This window comes from Poecilia latipinna, unplaced genomic scaffold (genome assembly GCF_001443285.1).
Source record: "Poecilia latipinna isolate Pla-1442-1.1 unplaced genomic scaffold, P_latipinna-1.0 Scaffold984, whole genome shotgun sequence".
In the NCBI taxonomy this organism is placed as follows: Eukaryota; Metazoa; Chordata; class Actinopteri; order Cyprinodontiformes; family Poeciliidae; genus Poecilia; species Poecilia latipinna.
The window spans coordinates 108,410-132,826 of record NW_015113600.1 but is presented as its reverse complement, the minus strand read 5'-3'; the positions used below and the strand labels follow the sequence as shown (position 1 = coordinate 132,826).

Here is a 24,417-nt window from a genome sequence, read left to right as displayed (position 1 = left end):
AAGGTTGGTCTAAAATATCAGCCTTGACTAGAAAGAACTGAATTTTGCAAATCTGCGTCTTACACAGTCCTCTCACATATCTTTTGATTGTAGTAAGACCAAAAAGCCTATAAAAATCCTGCCTTTCACTTGAGTTTATTGGGTGGAGGGACTAACAAAACAACTTTACAGTCACTGGCACATGGTAAGACAAATGAAGCTGAAGCATTTATGCAAAGTGTCATTTAGGGTTGTTTTTTTAAGAGTCTGGGATCCCTTAATTAACAACGTGTAACTTCCTGTTTCAGTGCCGTTACACAGAGTTCCTTCGCTGCAACTCCGTGTTCACAAAGGGAACAACAATAAAACATGTAATTAAAGGGAGTTAGATGTGTGCTGATTTTCACGAGCCAGCAAGAAAAGAATTTATTTGACTAATGTTGCATATTACTCAGAGCAATAACTAAAATGTTTTAAAAGCAGCAAAGGGACCTGGATGTTTTTTATTTTTTTAATTTATGTCCAGATCACCTTAAACTACATTAAAAGTGTCCAATAAGACCCTCAGACATCTTTGGAATAATAAAATATATTTTATTTCTGTACAATAACTCCCCTCCATAAACTTGTCACTGTTAATGTTAAATTAAGCAGGTTTATAATTTCACAAAAGCTCTACACAGAAAGCCAACAGGTGATTACTCTCAAAGTGTCTCAGATTTGTCATCATGAAGTTATTATGAGGTTTTTTTTTTTTTTTTTTTTAATCAGTCAGAGGTTTGCGGCCAAGCCTGGTGGAGGAGAAAAACGTTTTCTCCTTTTCCTTCAAGTTGAGATCCTTCCTCCACATGATCAGAATTCATCCAGATTGATCTTTGAAGATGGTCTGAAACGTTTCTGTCATTGTTTACAGAAATGGTGAGAAGTTCTTCTGTCAGAGAAGATGAATAAAACACAAAGAGCATTTAATAACAAAAACAGTCTTAAAACACGCAAATTACTTTTTCATCTCCTTCCATTGAAGGCCTCATTTTTCTTTGGCAAGGCTACTTTTTTTTTTTTTTGATTTGGTAAAATATTTCTAGTTCAGATTTTCTCCTGAAAAAAATCAATGGTTAGATTTTTTTTTTAATGTATCTTGTTAATAAAGTGAAAAATGAGGAACCTAAGCTGAGGACAGTAACACTTTGATTAGATCTAAACAGGAACTTAAGCCAGATAAAGAGAAGATCATATTTATAAGAGACATGGGGTGAGCACGGTTTCTGAGCATTTGAAAGCATGTTTTCTGACTAGATTAGCAAAATCAGTCTAAATTTTTGAATATATCACCAAAATGTATTTGTTTTTAAATCATTCTCTGATCAGTCGTAAATCAAATACTATTTTAGCCATGTTCACAGGCTTCTAACAATTGCTTGGTAAAAAGAAAGAGAAAAAGAAACAGTCTACATGGGAAAGAATATTTTAATAGAACATGACTTACTATTTTTGAGCCACGCTACGCTACGGCCCCCAATCCTTCAGGATCCTAACAACGCCTCTGCTTTGCACTGTGGTTTGAATATATGCAACAACGGCCTGCCATAAGTTAGTGTTTTCCTACTGGCTGGGATATTTTTTTTTCCAGGGATCAAGTTTCCGTTTCAGCAGCCGTGAGGTCGGCCGATGACCAGCATTGTTCTCAGCTCTCTCTCCGTCCCTGCTGGTTGTCCGTCGTTACGTGCCTGTTCCTTTAAGAAATCTGTGAATGGTGACTGAACTTGAGCTTTCCGCGCTGACGTAAAGGGTTACAGAGGTTGATGTTCCCTCAGAAAGCGGCAGAGATCTGTAATGAGGACCGCATAAGGGGGTGGAACTGATTTTCTTATTACTATTTATGCTCATTTTTAATGTTTCAAATGAAGTTTTAAGTTGCCTTGTCTTTACTTTTTGCGAACATAACGGTTCCGCTTAAACCTCCGCCCTTTTCTGAGAAACTCTTTTGCCTTATTTTCAGATTTGCCTCTGTTTTCTTTTTTCTTGTTCTTTTTTTTTTTTTGCTTTTGCAGTCTAAACAGTCTGGAAATACCAAAGTCCTCTTGTTGGATCACAATGCCGCTGGATTGCTCCTGTTGGAGACGGCAGTGAGCTTCAGTCGGTTCGGTTTTAAGTGAAAATGCTTCATATTGAGGAGGAGGAGCAGGAGGGGACTTCGAGCCCTGCGCAACACGGGACGGCGCTCCGCAGCAGCGGCTCCTCCAGCGTGGGCACCAGCAGCAGCTGCCCGGTGGGGCTCCTGCCACCTGCTTACCCTAAAGCGGAGTTTAAGAGAAACGCGGTGACTGATGACTATAAGATCACGTCTCAGGTTCTTGGTCTGGGAATCAATGGCAAAGTGCTGGAGTGTTACTGTAAGAAAACCGGGGAGAAATGCGCCCTGAAGGTTTGTATTTCCTTTCATTTAATGTCTTAAAAACCATCAATAATTAATTTCCCCTCGATTTTTTTTTCTGCTTTAAAATCCTACATTAGCTTACGTTAGTTAACTTTCTTGTAATTAAAATATAATTATTACATAAATAACTTTTAAGCAGAAATCTAATATATTGCCCAGACATTGATGTGTTTTTTCCTCTTTTCTTTTTTTTTCCGCTGCCTGGACAATGATATGCTCTGTAATGATATTGCATAATAGTCTGTATGACTCTGGCATTTAACAAAAGTAGTAATTTTCCTCTCATACACTCCACAGTGAGTGTTCAGCAGTGAGCTCAGATTTAATCAACAAGCAGCGCGTTGCAGCGAAGCTTTCTAAACAATAAACAGGAAGAGCGGCTTCAAGTGACTTCTTCCGAGAGTTTTTCTTTTGGAAAGTCTGAAGCTATGACTAAGCAGGTATGGTGAAATCCTGGCAGCCCCTGCATTCCTGGTCAGGACTCATTTATGAGTAGCACACTCTTCAAAACATCTGGTTAAAGAAAAAAAAAGAAAAAAAACAACACCTAATTAGTGTGATTTTTATTTATTTATTTATTTATTTATTTATTTATTTATTTTCTGGCTTTGGCCTGGACTGAACTAAAAGAGGTTTGGGTTTGAAATTAGCACACTGAGTTTTCATTCCCATTCAGTGGTTGTCAGATGTTGCAGGTGAAATATTGTCAGAGGAAGATCACTTTCAACAGAATTGAAAAATGAATTATAGTCAAACATTTAAAACTTTTGAAATTTCCTTTATTCGATTATTTTTGTTGTTGTTGTTTTTTAATAAACTTTTCTCCCTTCAAATTGTGGGTTTTTTTTCTTAGAATAAACTAGCAGTAAAGTGAGAGCTGCGTTTTTCTCCAACACTAACAAACCGCTTTAAAATGCCGTTATTCATTCAAACAAACTGAAATTAAATGTTTCTTCTTGTTATGCTTGTGGAATATCAAACAAGATGTGTTACATTTTTTTCTATATTTAGAAAAAAAAAGCTTTTAAGTGCCTCTTTCTTCACTGAGGCCTTTTCTGTAAATAATGTTCCTGCTTGCGTTGGCCTTCAGCTTTTCTCCTGACAAACGTTGCCACTCGCTGTACACGACCTGTTCAAGTCTTCTTTTGCGTCACATTATTTATTCCAGCTGTACGCTTTCAGCTGTCAGACATAACAGTCACTGAAACGCCGACAGCTACTTTTCTGAATACCTATAAACACACCATTATTACTCAGACGGCTCTTGCACCTAATTTAAGGCAACACTTCACAACAGGAAACACTTTCAGCTCTTGGTCTGCTGGCAGGGATAAACTTCCCCTGCGCTGCTTGTTATGTGTTGGCAGGCTGATGCAGAGACCGACTCCCCCCCCCTCGCGGAAGCTGAATGTTTTCTCACATCCATTGCTCCTCCAGGATTCAGATTGCACTTGTGATTTTCTCGAGGACTGAAGCGTGGATCCATCCAGAGAGCGCGCGGGGGGACGTCATAAATGAATCATGTTACCGAATAGCAGCCTCAAAGTTTCAGTTTCAGCGCCACTTTGAGACTCTGGTCTTGCATGAACATAAGAAATGTGTTTTTGGTGTTTCGTCAGATTCTCTACGACACTCCTAAAGCCAGACGCGAGGTTGAGCTTCACTGGCGAGTGTCGGGAGGCCCCCACATCGTGCGAATCCTCAGCCTGTACGAGAACATGCACCAGGGGAAGAAATGTCTGCTCATTGTGATGGAGTGGTGAGTGTCACCAACAATCGAACAAATTCAGACACAGACAGCTTTAACCACGCGCTGCCAAACAGATAATAACTACCTGCGACTACAAAAAGTCTCCTAATCTTCTTAAACTCCACAGCTAAAAACTGGGGTTTCATTAAAATTGGCCCCTAAACAATGGTTACATCAAAATGCAGAAAACTAACCATAAATGGGTGTTTTTGGGACTCTGCAGCCAGAGTCACCGTCTTTGTTTCAGGCAACAAGTTAAGCAAATCAAGTTAAACAACAAAAAGCTCATAAATGCAAGTCAGGGAGAAAAATGCCAGATGATTCATCGAGGTGTAATCAACACTGCTTGCTTTTTATTTGTTTACGGCTTTTTGGTAGTTGTGTAAAAGAAGAACCTGTTCTGGTGTGCTCCACTTTTTCCTCTCTTAAAAAGCTTAGAGGTAAGACATTTCCACAAAACCTGTGTCTCATCTCCCACAACTAAATTGAAGCTATTTTCAATAAAACATGGCCATGGAAAAATACATCCCCCCCCCCCCTTTTTTTATTTTTACATTTGCTCTCAAGTTAAAAACAGCAAGTTGGTCTCTGACTTAGATCAATATTTATTTTTCCGCCTTTCTATCACCTGTGAGCCAGAAGTTTTTATTTTAATGTGATTTTTCGTGTCTATAACACGTGTTCCTTTTTTTTTTTACTTTTGCTCATACTTTACTGTAAACTTTTAAATATTTCATTCTGTTTTTTTATTATTATTTCATTCACAATTATCAGCACTTTTGTCAGTGTCTGCTGTTTTTAAAGTTATTTATAAATCAAGCCTGCTTGTTCTGGTTTGGCCCAGTTTGAGTTTAAGGAAAGTGTTGCTGTCCTGCACGTTTATCCTCTGAATCCTTGTTTACCCTGAACCCTTAATCTCCCCTGGACTGTTTTTGGTCTGCGTTTCGATTAGTGCTGATATTTATGTGAAACACATCCTCTGATGTTGACAGACTCGCCCAAATCTCTCCTCCTCGGTAGCTTAAAACCTTCTGAGGTGCTGCCAAGTTTGTGAGGTTTACTCTGTAACCTACTGTTTGCAAAGTCACTCCAAAACTTTAGCTGTACCATATTTTAATTCAGTGTAATGGTTGCAGACTTCTGACGTCACTACCTTTGTTGCACTAAAGTGATGAGCCAGAAAATACGTCAGCGTCAGTACTGGTAGTCAGAACATTTCTTTTTTTTTTTTTTTTTTTCCCAGAAGTTGCTCTAAACTTGGTGAAAACTGTTAATTTTCAAAAATGTATTAAATTAAAGTAATTCCTTATTTTTTCTTTCTGTCTTTGAAGGAGTGGAGTTATGGAAAATCAACTCTTTTGAGATTTACATCATGTTACAAAGTCAATACCTTTATAAAATAACTTTGTACTATTATAAAGTTATAAATGTAATATAAGTACATTTAAATGAGATTTTTTTTAATGAAAAGTAATTTAAGTCAGATGTTCAGCTAATATTAAAAGTGACTGAAAACCAATGGGCTTTAATTAGGGAAATTAAAATGATTAACTGTAGGAGGCGTCAGTCAGTCTCTAAGTAGCAAAACTAGACTGTTCTGCAGATTTGCAGCCACCTTTAAGGAATTATTGCCTTAACACAAGCTCCTGTTTCTTACTGAAAAGTTACTTGTATGATGGTTTTGTCTTATTTCAAGTGTACTGAGATATTTGCACAAAAAACTAGAATAAAAATACTTGGAAAGATTTTGTGTTTTTGCAGGGTAAAATGTAATATTTTACAAGTTATTTCCAAATTACCCCAGCTTTATTTGAATATACTTTAGGGACATTTCCAGATTCATTGTCAAAATCAGGTAAAACTTTTTAATGTGGATAAAAAAAGTACTAGTTACATTGGCAGACGTTTTCACTGAAGACATGAAAAAATGTCTTGCTGTAGGTAAGACATTTTTACCTACAGCAAGACAGGTAGTACCACTAGTACCACTAAAATTACTAGTGGTACTCTTTTAATCAATATTATTGACGTAAAACAATCTCTTTGATTTTGCTGTAAAGTTACTTGTAAGTTAGTTTTGTCTATCATATTTGCACTGGAAAAATGGCCAAAATTACTTTTTATGTTTTTGCAGTGCATTTCTGGCTTTTTACATGAATCGTTATGTGCTATGACCTGCACTGAGTTTGGTTTTGCTCTGAAGAGTGGCCTTCTCTAAACACTAAATGACCAGGCACAATGGTTTGCTTTGTTCCGATGTGCTGTGGAGAACCGTCCTGTAAGCGTTTGCCAAGAGCGTCCACTCTGTCCCAGTTCTCATCTCTTTTGTCCACCTTGTCTCAGCATGGAGGGAGGGGAGCTGTTCAGCCGCATCCAGGTCAGAGGGGACCAGGCCTTCACTGAGAGAGGTGGGTCAGCTCTTCTGTTCAGCCGCCTGATTCGCGTCTCGTCAGGTTCGCCTCGGCGTTTACGTTGAACTTGTCCCCTCAGAGGTGTCGGAGATCATGCACGACATCGGCACGGCCATAGAGTACCTCCACCATGTGGACATCGCTCACAGAGACGTGAAGGTAACACTGCTGGACGACGTGGCTGAAAAATCATGATATAAGGATTTCATATCAGTCGATATCAGTAATTATCAATTACCTTTTTGTTTTAAATATATGAAATACGGCCAAGCTGGTGATGTGATCTTTCCTGTCTTACAGTTTTCACTCCATGTCATTGCTTTTATTTATTTTTAAGCAGTTATGAGGCACGTTTGCAAAACCTTAAACTGCTGCAGTGCGTGTTACTCAGCAGATTGTTGCTAGGTAACCAAAGAGTGAGTGAGTTCGTTGATGCCACCCACCTAGCTTAGCTGGCTGCGAGAGGTTGAGCGGATAAAGCTTTTTCCTCTGCCTACATCACCCAGAATGCTGTGCGGCTTTGGATCGGAGTTCAGTGAAATTATTGATCAGACGTATAATCTATTGATATTGAACGTCATGTGTATTGTTCTCGATTTATTGTCCAGCCTTAGTAGAGCATAAAGGAGGATTCATATTTCACTTTTCTTTTTTTACTGTTGCAGCCTGAGAACCTGCTCTACACGACAAAGGACAGCAACGCTACGTTAAAACTGACCGACTTTGGCTTCGCAAAGGAGACTAAAATGCACAATTCCCTCCAAACCCCGTGTTACACCCCGTATTATGTTGGTGAGAACTTTAACCACCACTTGAAGCTACTGTCAGCCGTTATATGACTGATTGATGTCAACTTTTCATGGAGCATCTTTCTTTGCTCGTTACTGATTTGTTTTGTTTCTTCCACGCAGCGCCTGAAGTACTCGGGCCGGAGAAATACGACAAGTCATGTGACATGTGGTCACTGGGGGTCATCATGTACATCCTGTGAGTATCGTGTATGTCTCGACCTCATTCAGCTTTGTTTATCACCTAGATCTGCTATTCAGCTGCTTAAACAAGGAAAAATGTTTTTCTCTGTTTTATTTTAATTTTTCAAAATTTGTCTCTTACTTTTTTCTTTCTCTTTTCCTTGTCATTGTTTATTTTTTTCTTATTTCCTGTTCTCTCTAGTATTTTCTTCTTAATTTTAATTTACTGTCTTTTTTCTGACTTTTTTTCTCTTTTGTTTATTATTTGTTTCTATTTTTTCCTCATCTTTTGTCCTCTCATCTGTTGATTTGTTTCGTTTGTTTGTTTTGCAGACTCTGTGGATTTCCCCCGTTCTACTCCAACACAGGCCAGGCCATCTCTCCAGGTATGAAACAGAGGATCAGACTGGGCCGGTATGAGTTTCCCAACCCTGAGTGGGTCGACGTTTCTGAGGAAGGTCAGTATTTTTTACCGTTTTCTACATCACACAAATTAAATGAGTAAATAACATATATTTTGTTTATTTGAATCACAAGAACGTCCTGAATTAACACAACACAGTCATAATTATTAAACCGTTTATTTTAGATTTTATGCACTTAAATCAAGAAGAGGTATTTAGCCTGCAAAAAGCCTCAAAGTTCAGTTTTTTAGTGGATCAAGACTTGCTGAGTCTTTCCTTAAAATTTTCTTTATTTTTCTTTATTTTCTGTCTACTACCACATCAGTATCAGATGCTAAGCGTAACAGATTAAACAGTGTTTGGTCGAAAAGAAAGTATTTAAGAAGGAATAAGAATGTCTTTGTGACAGAATGGTAATAATACAAGGCACAAGATCAAATATAACATTTAGTTGACTAAACTGAAGGAGTTGGGAAGTTAAAAGTTCATTAGCAGCACCATATGAAAAATATTTAGTAAAGATTAAAATTTTTTGCACACAACAGAAGCTCTCAAAACAGGCTGCATGTTTAGGGAACATAATGCTTTCTCTGGTTTTGGAAGCAACAGATATCTTGCTTGAATTCAGTGAATTGTAGCATCTTAATGCATTTTCAAAAAAGCACATTAAAATAAGAGCTGTTTGCTTCTGTACCTGCAGCCAAACAGCTGATTGTTCAGCTGCTGAAGACGGACCCCAGTGAGAGGATGACCATCGGTCAGTTCATGAACCATCCCTGGATCAGTGTAAGTTCAGACTTTGCTTTCTCTCTGTCTCTAAACTATAACAGCAGTCTGTTCTGTGTGTGATGTTGATGCTCTGACCCAACAGCAGTCGATGGCGGTCCCACAAACACCTCTGCACACGTCTCGGGTTTTGACAGAAGACATGGAGCTGTGGGACGACGTGAAGGTGATGCTCGGTCCAGCTGCATGGAGTTTTGTGTGTGTGTGTGTGTATTTTTAGAAAGTTGCCACTAGGTGGCAGACACGAACCAGATCACATTTATATCTCAGCCTGTTCCTGCAGGAGGGAATGACCAGCGCTCTGGCCACCATGCGTGTGGACTACGACCAGGTGAAGATTAAGGACTTGGACACGTCCAACAACCCTCTGCTAAACAAGAGACGCAACAGGCCAGCAGGTGGCGCTACAGGCCATGCAGAGGGCGCAGACAGGGGCAGCAGGGACGGAGGCATCGGTCAAATAGAGGTGGCCTTTAATGAAGAGCATGGAAAAACGATTTCTGGACAAAATTAGTATAAAACCAAGCTGTATGCAATGCTCCCTCCACATATCATTTACTTTGTGTCTTTATTGTTTGTGTTTCATTACTCATTAATAGAAAAAAAATCACATTTGTATTTGAACAATTTTAGCTCTGAAAAATAAATTTTGTTTAACACATTTTTCTGAATTTTGGAATAAATTCACACACATCAAGTTATTTACTCCCTAACAGAAGCCAAAAGAAATGTGAAAATGAAAGTAAAATAAAATTAAAAAAAGATAAATGGCATTTATGAAATATAATGGTTAACAACTGGAAAAAATAAGAGATCACTGCAAAATTATCAGTTTCTCTGATTTTACTTATTTTAGGTATGTTTGAGTAAAATGAACATTGTTGTTTGATTCTGTGAACTACTGAGAACATGTCTCTGAACTTCAAATCTAAAATTTAGTATTTATTTGCAGAAAAAGAGAAATGGTCAAAATAACGAAAAAGATGAAGCTGTAAATAAGATGGTGGCAGCATTATGCTGTGGGAATGTTGTTTTTCAACAGGGACAAAAGAAGCTGGGTAGACTCAATGGGAAGGTGGATGGGGTTAAATAAGTGCCAATACTCAAAGAAAACTTGTTAGAGGCTGAAAACAATTAGGTTCCAGTAGGACAAACAAATGTTTTGATCCAAATGTGAATTAAAGCCCTGCAAAAAGAATATATAAATAAACTTCATCCGAATGTAATTCTTGTAATTTAACAGTTTTTAAAGTACAGTTGTGGTTCAGATTTGGATACCCAAGTGGAAATGCAACACCAGTTTCAAACATTTGCTTGGACTAAATCAGTAATGATTGCAGCTCTATGAGGACATATGTGAACAGGCTGAACTCTTTCCTGGTGGCTCTATGGCGACAACTGCACATAAACAGATTTGCCTATTCAAAAAGGTGCTCTGTTCACACACTGTCCATAAATTTGCATAAATGCTCGTTTCACGGGAACTGAAGACATCCAGAGCAGGTATGAAGATCAGAAAGGACTCAATGGACGCATTTAGAAAGGACGCGAGAAGAAGCTGGAGGCAGCTGAGCTGAGCAGGAGACCATGGCGCTCAGTCACATCCTCCAGTCTCATGTAATGAGCGACCTGCTGACGATCCGTGAGAAAGGCATCCTTGTTCGTCTGCTGGAACCGCACTGCAAGGTCAGTCCAGTTTATAGCGACTTTACAGAACCAACTTAGCCAAATATGGCTGAAACGTTTAACACAGAACAAAAACTTTATTTATGTGGTTGATTTTTGCTCCTATAAAAAGTATGATTCCTGTAGCAAGGACAGTTTCTATGTTATCAGCTGCTTCCATCAGGAGGTCTGCAGGGTGAATGGATTAAGTTTTCCTGGTAGCCGATGTTTGTCCGGTCGTCCAGCGGCCCCCGTCTGGCCACCCACTTTTGTTGGCGACACCGATAGGATGACCAAAGCCACTGAAACTAAGATCAACTTCGAGACAAATTATTGAATCCTTTTTGTTTTCTCCACAGCTAGAAATAAAAACATCTCTACCTCTAATTGGATTTTGATCCCTCACATTGCCTTATATAATGTTGGGTACCAACTTTTATGGTCTTATGAAATCAGTGAAATAAACTCACAATTTCTTAGTGGTAATTATTAATGCAAACCATATTTAAAAGATGCTGCATGTGTCCAGTGTCCACTTAAAAATCATTAAATCCCTCCTCTGTAAAATAATGATGTTTGTTTTATTAAAAAATACAAGTTTCATTAGACTTTACTTTCAATAAGGAAAGCAATAAGCTATGATACTATTGAAATGGATGATTCTGGATCAGTACCAAGACGTCATTGGTTCTCTGAAGGGAAACCCGTCTGCTCTGAAACTCTAAAACTGAACCAGAAAGTCGTTCAGAGAGGTTTTTCTGAACGACTACCATGAATGAAAATCAAAAACACTGAACTATCTAGGAAAAAACAATGAAAGCAAATTAGCAGCAGTTAGTAAAACAGACTTTGGGGAGATTATTTGCAGACTGATAGACTGACAGACAGATAGTTATCTTATATAATGGTTTTATGACTCATGGGATTTGTTATGAAAAAGTTTCCAATTTTTTCCTAGTTTTGTTTCTCACAGCATGGATTAAATGTGTATGCATAACCTCAATCTAGGACTCTCCCTTTAACAAAGTTACATGAGTCCGACTGACTATTTATGAATGAATGTAGATTTGAAGCCCATAAAGTCACATATTTTCATAAAGTCACCAGTTCCAGCATTGGCCACACCTACAAACAAAATATAATGAAGGTATTTTAAAATGTGATAAATGTAAAACATAGTGACCCAGTGAAGAGGGATATTTTCTATAGCCACTCTTCAAATCGGAAATACAAGAGAACATATCATTCAGGTAAGGTGATCAATGGTCTACATAATTCATGAAATAGTTGAAAGAAAATGATTGCACACCTAAACTTGACCATATTTACAGACGAACCAGTAATTACAAAAGGTTTAAACAACTCAAACTGTGGCAGTTTAGACATGGACCCATGTTTGTTTTGTCAATAAACACAGTGAGCATCATGATAAAGGAGGTTAAAAAAAGAAGACAGAGAGAGAGAGAGTTTATGCAGCTGCAATGCAAAGTAATCATTGTTTTCTTTGCTTTTTGCACATCTTTACTGGAGATGCAATAAATATTGGCACAACAGTCAAATACATCATATGTAATATATGTTTGCCTGGAGTAACTTAAAAAATGTATCCTAGTTGGTCAAAACTACGGTAGCCCAGATACTCCAGGCCAGTGATTCTGAGGGTGAGAGGCGGAGCTGGCATCGTGTGGACTGCGGTGTGGTCTGCCTCGTCGAGGACACGTCTCTGCAGTCCTTCTTCCTGCGTCTCTACTGCGTTCAGGTGAGAAGAACAAGACAGAGCTTGTTGCTCCTCCTACTCACACATGCAAAAACATACAGGTCCCCCCCCTTCCCTCCTCTGTAAAATGGCAGCCATTTTTGTTTGTTTTCTGTGGTTCAGGCAGAGCTGCACGTATGGGTCAGCTTCCTCTAATCTGCAGTTTCCTCTACAAACAATGAGTCCTATTTAAACTGGTGCATCTGCTCTGCTGCACGTACAACACACAGTTTACGAACACTTGTACTTCTTCTTTTTGCTTTGTCCCTCCCTTTCCTACAGCGTGCCAAGTTACTGTGGGAGCAGGAATTGTACATTCCTTTCAAATACGCTGCAAGTCGAGCATACTTCCATACTTTCCCTGGAGAAGTAAGTCATCTTGTTTGAATAGCCTGTCAGTGTGTTCGCGTGTCCCATGCAGTGTTTTGCAAAAGCACTCATACCATTTAAACTTCTTCACATTTTTGTCACATTCCTGCCTTAAATTTTAACTTATGTTTGGGTGTTTAATCCCCACTCCTTAGTTAATAATTCATGGAGCCATATTTTTTTCTTTTAAATCACAGTTTTGAGCATTTGGAGACTGAATTTTGAGTCCAATTTTTAAGTCTAACCTCAAATTGGACGGAGAATGTCTGTACACGTCACAATTTCAGATATTGTCACAGGTTTGTCACTTTAGACTTTGACTATGCCATTCAAATACATTATCATGATTTGATGTTAGCTAATCAATTGTAGCTTCCATCATTTTCCCATAAAGAAGAGCATCGGCAAAGCATGATGCTGCCACCACCGTAGGTCAGTGGTAATGCGATGTTTGGGGTAGTGGGCAGTGTTAGTTTTCCTCCACACATGGTGTTGAGCATGTTGGGATAAAAGTTAAACTTAATCTCATCTGATCAGAGCATATTCTACATATTTGTTGTATCACCTACATGGCGTTTGCTAAATTTGAACAGAACTTTTTATGTGTTTCTTTCAACAACCGCTTTCCTTTTTCCCACTCCTACGCTTTTCCTCAACCTAACGCTTCTTTAAACTTTTCCACAACTTTACCCCTGACCAGTCTGTTTTGTTTATTGGTCTCTGTGATGCCGTTTGTACGCTAATGTTCTCTAAAAAACCTCTGGGGCTTTTAAAGAAAAACAAAAAAGTTTATTCTTAGATTAAATATCAAGGGTGCTTACTTATTAGATGACCACTCTAATAGACATTTGTTGCGCTAGATTTTTTTTATTGGGATCACATTAAAGGCATCCGCACTCCAAACTTTCCACACTTATAGTAATAAAACAGAAAAACACTATGTCGCACTGGTGTCGGTCTATAAAAATCCATGCATGATACATTAAAGTTGATAGCTCTAATTTGAAAAAAAAAAAGAAAAAAGAAAAGAAAAGAAAAGAATGAGAAAATTTTCTAATTCACCATCAGATCATTTGTTCCTTCCCTGCAGGCCCACCAGGTCGGCCTCAACTTTGCAAACGAGTCCGAGGCCGAGGAGTTTCAGTCTGCAGTGGAGGATGTTCAAGGTTAGAACAAGGAGCAGAGCCTCCTGTCTCACATGAAATGTGCTTGGTCCTCTTCATAGCAAAGCATATTAAAAGAGAAACTGTTAGAGACTGATATTCCTGGTTAATCTCCTGCTACGTGTTTCTTTTTGCAGAAAAGATGACAGCCATGATTGGGAAGACAAAGACTGAAGAAAAGATCATCTCAACAAGCAGCCCACCTGATCTGAAGTAGGAACGAATGGATTTTAATGAGAAGACTGAGAGATCCTTTGAAAAGGCCGTTTACACCCTGCTTGTGTTTTGTAGGGAAGAAAACGAGGATAATTTGTACGAAGAGCCTTTTTGCTTCTCATCGGTTCCAGCCTCTCCAAATTTGGGGAGCCAGCTTGTGTGTAGCGAACATAATGTGTTAGTAAAACTGTAACAGCACTGCAGAAATACTGTAACATTTCTATACTTCCCTCCATTTTCTGATGTTAGTTTTCAGGTCTGGATCCTGATATGAAGAAGCTGTTGATGGAGGCAAGACTAAGCGAGGAAGACCTTAAAAACAAAGACGTTGCTGAAGTTGTCGACTGCATCATTAACCAATTTGGAGGACTGAAAGCTGTGCAAAAAGAGCTGAAGAAGAAAAGTATGTTTCTCTCGAAAGGATTTTTTGTTGTTTGTTTTACAGAAACAACACATTTTCTCTGTTACTAGCTCTTTTTTTATTTAAAAAGATCAACAATTGAATAAGCCTGAGTGACTTCTCTGGTGCATTTGATAGGCACAGTTTCACAGACTTTACCGAGATCTGCAGGGGCGTCCATTTCCCTGGCTTTGCAGAAAGGACCCCTACCACCAGTCCCCTCAGCCCAAAACGCTGAGCAGACAACAGATAACACAACCGGAACAGGTGACAGTCAGGATACGCCTCCTGCTGCTCCTGGACCTGGAAGATTAAGAAGAAGTGCCAGTTTTAAAGATGTAAGAGGAGCTCTTGTCTCTGTCTGTCTGTCTGTGTTTGGTATTTTTAAAACTAAAGGACTAATCCAACTGTTTTGTGTTTTTAGGTGGGCTCGTCAGCAGAACCACAAAAAAGCGATCTCATCCTGAAAGCACTGAGAGAAGTATTCAGTCAAAAGCAGATGCTCCGGCAAACCTCAAGAGAATTTCGAGATTAAGACTCAAGAAAGAAAAAAGAGAAACATTAAGGAAGACAGGTAGACGGTGGAGCAGCAGGTGCATTAAGATATGCGAGTTTGGAATATATGAGCTGATTATGATTTTTGTTGTTCTCACCCAAAGTCATTAAAGTTCTGGGGGTAATAGACGGGAAGTGAAAGTGATGATCGCCTGCAACTCGGTAAACTAACGACTTTAAACTTAAAGATCACCAGTAAGTTTCCAGAGAAGCTTTCAAATAAAAACATGCAGAAATGATGCCTGTTGGATTCCTCTTTATGGCGGGGGTTTTAAAAATAGCTTTCAAAACCGATTGCTTCTTCAGTTAATTGGAACAAGATCCATGGAGACTCTCTATAAACTGTTTAATTAACTTCACTGTCTGTAATGTTTCCAAACATAATGAATTATGACGGTCACACATTTACCTGTGAAGAATTGAACACTTGTATTTCACTTTCTCACAATAAACTTAGAAAAGTCCAAGATTTTCTGTGATGTTTTCCTAATAAAACTTCATCATTTTTTGCATTTGGGGGTTATTTACAGAGAAGCCATAACATATTTACATGGGAAATGCGAGACAGTGGTAGTTAACTTGAAGTTGTTTTAGTTGTTTGATGTTTTTATTACAATGCACATAAAAATACAAGCCATTAAGTTCCTCCAACATTATTCTAGATAACCTAGTTTTAAATGGCAGTGGCACCCAGCCAGAACAAAAACTCTGTAAATGTTTTTGTTGTAGTTTCAAACTGCAGAGTGGTGTTTTGGAAATATATGAAGATAATTAACCTATTTTAAAAAGAACTGGCACTGGAGAGAAACAGTTGATTGAGACTCCTCCGGGTTTAAGGTGTGGATGAATTGCTCAACTGTCAACAAGGTGTACGGGCCAAAACTGAACCCATCCCAAACACACAACACTGCCGAGATTAGATTAGTTCAGCACTCAAAGATAAAATGGTGAAGAACATCTGAAAACTGATAGGAGAAACAGTATCCCAATCAATGGCTACACATGACAAAAAATAAGACAATTATTAGACAAAAAGGATTGAAGTGAGAGAAATGTGACACAACAAAGATGAAGTGATAAAAAATTATGCAAATATAGAACAAAATAACTTTAAAATGTCACAGAAGAGCTTGAAAGGAAAACAAAATGTGCAGATTTACCAGTTAATGATGTAGGACAAGCATAAGCACTCAGCAACCTTTTACATTCAAAGGGCCACTTTTGCCCCTGATGCTACAAAATAAAATTTGCCTAGAGCTGCAAGAAACCATTTTTAAACAACATAAGATGTTTTGCGATAAAAACTAACAAAATGAAACTAAAATTTAATTCTATTTTCAAATATTTTCAAGTCTTAGAAGAAAATTTATTCTCTATCAACTTTGTGACAAATTAAGATATACAATTCCTGCCAGCATGCCTAGGTGGGCCCCATATGGGGAAAGGAGGGCCCACATGGATTTGCCTATGTAGGGCCACAGCCCACATGGGCCCTACATAGGCCCTAAATGGGCAAACCCATGTGGGCCCACCACCATGTAGGGCCCATGTAGGGCCGATATGGGCTGTGGCCTTACATAGGCAAATCCATGTGGGGCCTCCGTGGAACCCGCAGACAAACCCATATGGGACCCATCTGGTCTGCCCTCCTTTCCCCCGTATGTGGCCCACCTAGGCATAGCAGTTACTTTTAATAGCCTGCTGTAGATATTGAAAGCACATTTTGCATAAGAACATACAAAAAAATTCCTAAAATTATAATTTCTTCTTGTATCCATAATCAAAAACATTTTCTTTTTGGTTTTGTAAGACCCACAGTGGAGGGGCCAACGCCATAGGTTGCAGGTCGTTGGTGTAGGACAACGACAATGCAAAAGACAAAAAATATTTCCAGAATGTGGAAGATTTAAAGCAATAGTCTGCCAGACTAACGGCTAACAAAATATATAAACTATTTTCACACCATGGTTCTGTGTTTATTTCAGTCTGGTTGATTTGAATTTCCATCTGCTTTTCCAGACTCAAATTTCCAGAGTTCTCGTTATACAACTTCAACAATAATTGGCTCAGAATACGAAGAACCTGCAATAATTTCAAACCGCAGAGTGGTTCAATGACAGATGAATGGATGGACGAACGAATCATAAATTTTGGGACAATAAAAAAAAAAAAAACTTGTATTCAGTATTTTCTTTCTCGCTGTCTAGAAACTTCCTTTCAGCTCGTATTTCCTCATAAAAAACAAAAACAAAGAAAAAAAAAACTTGAGAAACTGGTAGGTGATGGTGGCCACGCACACATTCAGGCTTCATGCAGGTTTACTAACCTGTGCTCTCTGTTTGCGTGGAGGTGAACATGCACGCGCCCGTGTTCACGGAACAGCATGCTGAGCGCGCGCGCTCTCCCACTTCATTCATCGCTGCCTGCACTCCGCTGCAGACAGACAGCTCCCACTCACGCCGCCCTGCACACTGACAGCTAGAGGCTTCAAACCGAGACCATGAGGGGCTCCTGCCGCCCGAACAACCCGCGGGACAGGACAGGTAGGCACCGAACCGGATCCTTTCCGCACTCTCGTGTGTTTTCACGTTGTGGAGGTGCTGTGAGCGGACACTATGTGCAGACAGAGCTGCAGCTGGGTTAGCAGGCGGACGAAGTAAACAAGCCAGTGTCACGTAGGCTTCCTTCTGAGATGACGGGTGGAGAGGCGGAGCAGGCTGCCACTTACAGCCGTGAAATTAGCTAAATAATGTTGTTCTAGGGTTTATATAGTGGAAAGAAAGCCTGGTAAAATGGAGAGGACTTTGTTGTTAGCAGCTCCTTGTCAGCTGCTTAGCCTGGCTGCAGCCTGCGAGCAGCTGGCTGCTTGGAGAGGGAAATCTAGGAAGTGTTAACTGATTGCTGAAGGAAGCTACACATGCATGTAGTCTATTACTGCATCATGCCTCTGAAACACATTTACATGATGAGGTCGGAACTCAGCTTCACTAAGTTCGTCACAGACTAATTTAACTTCACTCTAACTTCGGTAATAAGTCTTCAAAAGATAAATATTCCATTAAATAAGGCAGTATTTCTTCAGCAAATAAGTAAATACATTTTACTTATTTAAAGATTTTCTTTTCACAAAGTTCAAAAGTAAACGACAATAAGGCTTTTTCTGGTTATTTCTGCAAATAGATTGATAAGGAACAAATATCATAAAGAAGTAAACAATAGATTATTTCTTCAGCAAGTAAATAATTTATTCAAAAAGCAAACAAAAGATTTTGTTTCCAGCAAATCACCCAATAAATACATGAGAAAGTTAATAAGAAATATTTTTACACAAATAAATAAATGTGTACTTAAAGAAGCACATTTAATAATACACTTTTAGAACAGGTTATTCTGATTATTATTATTACTATTGAAAATAAATCATTTTAAAATAAATTTTTGAAAAAGGAGTGAGCGAATATTTTAATTCACTAAAGCATAATCCTTAATTTCTTAGCAGAAAGATTGTGCATCCGAGTTACCGGACACTACATGATTCTTATGTTTTTAAAGCACTCGCTGTAAAAAAGGTTTACATTTTATGGCTTTAATTTAACACCTGTATAAAATAGGTTGAGTTGGGCCTGCGGTGAAATGGCACAAGCTCTGTTTGCGCCTGCTGCAGGTAACATATGTTGGCATGGACCGGACAGATGGAGAGCAGATTTCCACGTGAAATCCAGTCCAGAATGTGTTCCGGTGTTATCAGGTTCACGTTAACATCTGAATGTTTCTGTTTGCCTTACTTTAAAAAAAATAAAACCCACCATATCACTTCTGTTTGAGAAGTTCTTTGAGGAGAAAGGTAAGCACCTGAGGAAGGATTTGTACTATGACCTATATAAGACAGGGTCTCATGTATTGTGAGAAGGTTTTTGTTATGCAATTTCATGAGTCATATGTCCTGGAAGCCTGTGTAGTGCAATATTGCTGTGCTGTCATGTTTACCAAGCGGCATGCAGACAGACAGATCCGAGTGCGGTGACAGTGGTTTAGATGGCTGCTATGGCAGATGCATGGAGGATGAGCAGAGTTGGAGTTGTGCTCCATTTTTACACTTCCTGAGAGGAGGGGCTGTGCCTAAAAACACACCACAGTGCAGCTTGCTTCTGGTGGAGACTGCTTTACGTGTTCTAAGACATTTAAACGTCTTCTCTTTGATACAGGTAGCCATTTATTTCAGCTACTAGAGTGCCAGACGTAACCGTGACTCTTTCTTCCCTATATGTGCAGTGGATGCACTTCAGATGGTGCAGCAGACCTGTAGTAATCATGCAATTATGTACCCACCACAATAGCTTTACATGCCATTAGCTAGAGGCTGGTTGAAGTGAAAAATCCTTATTTTTTTTACGTTCCCCCTCATTTGATTCTCTATTGAAAATCTTTGTTTTTGCATTCATATCTGTGACAGATTTCTGCTGTGAATCACCATCTTCGATGATCACTGTTGTCCTCCCAAGCAGAGCTCTCTCTCCTGTCCTCCCTCACTCCTCCCTCCCTCTCTGTGTGTGTGTGTGTGTCGGCTTTATCTGGGGGAAAGTTCACCCGCTTGCTCAGAATCACATTAACGGCTTCAGGCGGGCCTGTGTTGTGGCAATGCAGCAACTGTGTGGCTGAGCACTGCACAGACACAGCTGACGCTTTGGCATGCAGGACCATCACAGCCTGGGATTGATTGGTTTATGTTTTTTTTTTATTTTATTTATTTCAGTTAGCTGTAGGAATGTAGTAAAATATGCAATTCAGGTGTAAATCATCAAGAGCATGAATGGTTAATTGATTATTGTCTTTTATGAAGACACATTCAAACCATTTCGTTTTGGGATTGTGTGACAATGTTCATAATACAAAGGCTCCATTTTTTAAAAGTAGAGCCACTTCAACTGTCTACAAGGTTCAGACATACTGTATGTTTAAACTGACTTTTCTTCCTGAATCACATATGTGAGGTCAGACACTGATGTTGGACAAGATTATGTAACTGTCTTGGATATAATTCGACAATGAAGTTGGGCAGTTGTGTTTCAATCATCTAGTTGTTGAGTGAAGATGAAACTTAAGATTTTAGAGTAAGTTCTTCATTGTTCCATTCACAGTGCCAGTTTGATAATTATGTGCATGATGAATATGGAAACTTCATTTTATTAAGAGTTTTTTTGGCTCCAGTGGCTTTTATTTGACAATATTGCAACAGGAAGGGAGCAAAGAGAAGGGGGGAAGACACGTGGCAAAGGAAACCGAGGATGGGAGTCAAATTCGGGTCGGCCGCGTCGAGGTCGTCCCGCCTCTGAATACGTGGCGCACGCTCTAACCACGGTGCCCCGTTCATGTAAACTTCTGACTGATGCTGCAGCATTGAATCCTAGAAGAAACTTCCTTTCTTTAATCCACAAACGCTGCCACGCTGGTACTTCACCTCAATAAACAGCAAATTAGACCTTTCTTTACATTTCAAACAAATTATTGTTATCCATTCAAAACACATTTGTTGTGGGATTTTTACAAAAATAACCCTTGTCTTAACTTGTTGCTTCCCTGTAGCCACATGAAAAGCATTGGCTGCATTCAATGTTTGTGCAACTATCTGTTTACTGTTCTTGTGAAAAAACATCAAAACGGCATTTAATCAAGCTTCACACTTTATCAGCCTGTCGCAGTTTATCACTTAAACTCTAATCCAGAAGGAAGTAACCATTGTTCTTTTGTTTCCGTGTCTCAAAGATAACTGAATAAGATTTATGTTTAACTCAGGCTCAAGAGTCACATGGGTTTATTATCGTTCTGGTAACTAAGATTTAAAGTAGCACCCTAAAGTTAAGCTAAACTCTGTACTGTATTTTTTGTTTCATTGCAGTCTCGGCTGCACTTTCTCTTACTGCCAAGAAATGGGAGGAGAATTAGGTTGATTTCAAAGAACAAAAGTGAAAACAATGGTTATCTTACAGGGACATGCAACAGCAGGAACACATCAAGACGGTGATGCATGATCCTGTTTTGTACGCAGTCCAAAGTGACACACCTTTACAACAGGTTCAGCATGTTTTGTAAAAGAAACATTTGTTTTGACTGAACTTAAGATAGATAATTAACTTTATATAATATATGTAATGAAAAGTGTTATGTCTGTTCAAGTGGGACAGGCATTTAAAGATTAGAGGAAACAAGACCAGTACGTTGGTATTAGCTTTACTCCTAAACACTGTCGATCATGTCAAGACTACTTTGAAAGTTTACAGCCCTGGTCGAAAGCCTTTGGAATCTTATTGGCTCAATAAAATGAGCTGCACAGTTGGCAGCATTGTTGTGACGCAGCAAGGGAGTTCTGGGTTCAAAAGGAAAGAAAACGTGTCTTTGTGCATGGCATTTGCATTTTCTCTCTGTCTGTCCCTTTCTAGGTATTCTTGCTCTCCATCTGTCCAAAAACAAGAGTGTTGGTTAATCGGTCTTCTCACTAAGTATACTATTGAAACCAAATGCTGCATGAAAAAAAATATATCTTCTTTTTCTTTATGTCTGACATTAAGAGCTTAAATGTTTACTTTATCAGATTAGCTAGAATGACAAAAAATATGTGTGTTTATAGAGATAACTTAGAGAGTCTTAAAATAAACCCGTTTTTATATTCAGAACTTGACATACATTTCCTTATTAATTGATAGATTTGTCTTTTTAGCTTCATATTGTGGTCAACTGTTTTGGGTTTCCTCTCAAACTTCTTGCTTAAACTTCAGCTCATTCCTCCTGACAGAACTGGTACAACTGGGTCAGCTTTGTAGCCCACATTGCTCACACACACACACCTTTTTAGTTCTGGCCAGAAACTAAAAAGAAACTAACCATGGGTTAAATCACAGCTTTGTGATGACCCCTCCAAAACTTTAACCTTGTTGTCCTTAAACTTGAGCAAAGCATCTGACTGGCTTCTCCACTGGAGGTATTTTAAATTCGTAATGAATGGATTTATTTGAGTTGATTTCTTCATTTGTGTGGCTTATTTGGATCTGGAGATAATTTCATTTTACATTCCTATTAGAAATATATATTCTTCAAAAAAAATTATTGACTTATTTATTTGCGCTTCTGAATATTTAGCTTTTATTTGTGCATTAATATCATTAAACGCTTCCAAACAACGTTAGTAATTTATCCAACCCACTATTTATACACTCAGATGCACAGATTCCCTGTTCAGCAGGTGAGGCGACCACGTCTGTGTGTGTTTATGGGATTAGTGAGAAGTCTTGTAGTAAATTTAACAGATTACTACTAATCCTGCTGACATGGTGACTTCTTCCTAATACCCTCTGACCTCTGACCTCAATTCGTCTCACAACAGAAGCTGAGTTGATAACAAAGCTTTGATCAGCTGTGAACTCGTTTGTTCTCACACAGGACACTCATGTTTGTGGTAACTTGTGGATAAGGTGGTGAAACAGATTTCAAAGAAAACGTCTCTTTTAAGTGTGGTAGCACACTGCCCTCTAGTGTTTTTACTGGAGCACTACGTTGTTTTTCCTTCAGGATGAGAAGCAGCCAAAAAGAAAAGGATGTTTTTCTTGAACCAGCTAACTTTATTCAGTGCCTTACCCTTAATTCACACAACATGTGACAGGAATGGAGAGCAGCGAGACGTCTAAGTTTGCTTCTTCATTTATGGCCAAGCTTCTTCTTTATCCTTTAGAAATTTAAAAGTTAAACATGTTTTAAATTACGACAATCAGAAAGCTGTTCGTTTTTGCAAATCAGTAAAATCAGTCAATTTCTTTTAGGTCATTTTGCTGAGGTTACAAACTAAACAGAATATTGTACTTTTTAAATAAATTAACAAACTGAGCAGCACACCACAATTGCGAAAGTATTCATGCCTTTTGAGCTTCTTCACATTTTGTCTTGTTACAACCACAAGCATCATTGTAGCACAAAGCAGCACAGAGCTATGAAGTGGATACAATCTGAAAAGTGTTGCATGGCCCCATGAGTGAATGCTTTTTTTAAAATAATCTTCCACTGCAACTTATGCAACAAATCTCTTGTGCATCCAAAAACTGTAATTTTATCCCATTTTCTTTGGAAAATAATGTTCAAAATATCATCTTGAAATGTCGACTCACCACAGATTGTCAGCTGGATTTAGGGCTTGGCTTTGAATGAGCCAGTCTGACATGACTATAATTTTATCTAAAACCACATTAGTGCACCTCTGGGATGGTTTGCGATAATATCCTAAACATCCAGAGGCTACCAAAGTACATACATAATACCAGCAAAACAACTACTGTACAGTAGTAAAACAGATCAAACCAAGATACAAATTAAAATAATAATAAAATATGAAAGAAAATAACAAAAGCTGAATAAAGTGGGATTTGTACCATTAAAAACAAAGTAAAAGGAGCTGCATATAAACACATGCTTTGTTGTTTTGAATTTTGAAAACCATGGATCATTTTCCCTCCATTCCACTATATGAAAATACTTTATGTTGGTCTATATAAAATCTGAATGCATTTTTTGTTGTGGCTTGATAACAACAAAATGCATTTAAATGAATTATTTTTTAAGTGTAACTTGAGTATCTTTAACTCCATGTGTTGAGGACTTTGTGATAAGCTACTTTAGGAATGTCTTGTATCTAAAATATTTCCCAATACATCAAAATAGCAGACTGACTGCACTTGGATGCACTCTCCATTTTACTTTAATAAACCTGACGACCTGCAACACACATGCGTAAACAAAGAAAAGCAATCTGTTATTTTTCAAATGTTGTCTGACAGCTGTTAAGGAAGAAATTCTAAATTGGTTAACTTTGGAAAAAGTCTGGCTCTCTCTTCCTCTGGATCCCAGGTCCTCTCGGCGAGCCACGTGTGGCCACAAGGAAAACAACAATGCGTGTTGACGTCACAGAATTACAGAATTTAATCAAAAATAAGACAATGCATAAACTTAGAAGTAAGACAATGCACAAACTTACACCAGAAACTGCAGAACGGAGACATACATTCATTTACCTGACATAAATGGAAAGAAGAAGAAAAGCAAAGACGTGCAAAGACACCTTATGAGAATTGCAAGAGCAAATCTGATTTGTTACTTCTGTGTAGAAAGTTTGATCTTCTTTTCTTTAATTTATTCAAATAAGGCGTATCTTTGCTCCTCCAACCAGGAGCCATCTCTGACCCTCTCTCAAGCCAGAAACCCCTGCCGTGTTTTTGTGTTTACGGCCTTTCACAGATGAGTGTGAAAAGCTACAACTTCTTGTCTGAGTTTTCCACTCAGACAAAAGGCAGTTCAAACGATCCTAGCAAACCATCTGCTGTAACTACAGGTAACATGAAGGTCAATAGGCCAGAATAAGTTACTGATTTAAAACCACAATTTAGGCCATTTGAATCAAGACATGTTAAGTTTTAAAACTAGCTTATTTTAAATTTATTTTCTCAACAGTAAATATCTCGGTGCACTTGAAATAAGATAAAATTAACTTAGAAGTAAATTTTCAGCAAGTTTTTT

General features: G+C 38.5%; 3 protein-coding genes across 5 annotated transcripts in view; all 3 read left to right on the top strand.

The window, feature by feature from the left end:
• Positions 1-1,625: 1,625 nt before the first annotated feature.
• Positions 1,626-9,510, top strand: LOC106958420 (MAP kinase-activated protein kinase 2-like). Of its 2 annotated transcripts, none has more exons than XM_015050307.1 (10): positions 1,626-2,404; positions 4,036-4,175; positions 6,510-6,574; positions 6,657-6,736; positions 7,243-7,369; positions 7,489-7,564; positions 7,882-8,006; positions 8,653-8,709; positions 8,824-8,904; positions 9,022-9,182. In XM_015050307.1, exons 1-10 carry the CDS (start codon positions 2,138-2,140, stop codon positions 9,078-9,080), a joined length of 1,077 nt encoding a protein of 358 aa, XP_014905793.1. In that variant the 5' UTR covers positions 1,626-2,137; the 3' UTR covers positions 9,081-9,182. The 2 variants fall into 2 exon arrangements, with proteins under 2 accessions (XP_014905793.1, XP_014905792.1); XM_015050306.1 differs by having other exon boundaries at positions 1,629-2,404; positions 8,653-8,738; positions 9,022-9,510.
• A 729-nt stretch (positions 9,511-10,239) lies between these two features.
• Positions 10,240-15,331, top strand: LOC106958407 (wiskott-Aldrich syndrome protein). Of its 2 annotated transcripts, none has more exons than XM_015050291.1 (9): positions 10,240-10,424; positions 12,016-12,162; positions 12,442-12,528; positions 13,619-13,694; positions 13,829-13,904; positions 13,983-14,052; positions 14,157-14,310; positions 14,446-14,645; positions 14,732-15,331. In XM_015050291.1, exons 1-9 carry the CDS (start codon positions 10,326-10,328, stop codon positions 14,840-14,842), a joined length of 1,020 nt encoding a protein of 339 aa, XP_014905777.1. In that variant the 5' UTR covers positions 10,240-10,325; the 3' UTR covers positions 14,843-15,331. The 2 variants fall into 2 exon arrangements, with proteins under 2 accessions (XP_014905777.1, XP_014905776.1); XM_015050290.1 differs by having other exon boundaries at positions 13,983-14,064.
• A 1,949-nt stretch (positions 15,332-17,280) lies between these two features.
• The window catches only part of LOC106958409 (6-phosphofructo-2-kinase/fructose-2,6-bisphosphatase 4-like), a 26,734-nt gene continuing 19,597 nt past the window's right edge, over positions 17,281-24,417 (top strand). The window contains exon 1 of the mRNA XM_015050294.1: positions 17,281-17,405. Within this exon, the coding sequence (XP_014905780.1) occupies positions 17,363-17,405 (43 nt within the window). The 5' untranslated portion in view covers positions 17,281-17,362. The remainder of the gene's footprint in view (positions 17,406-24,417) is intronic.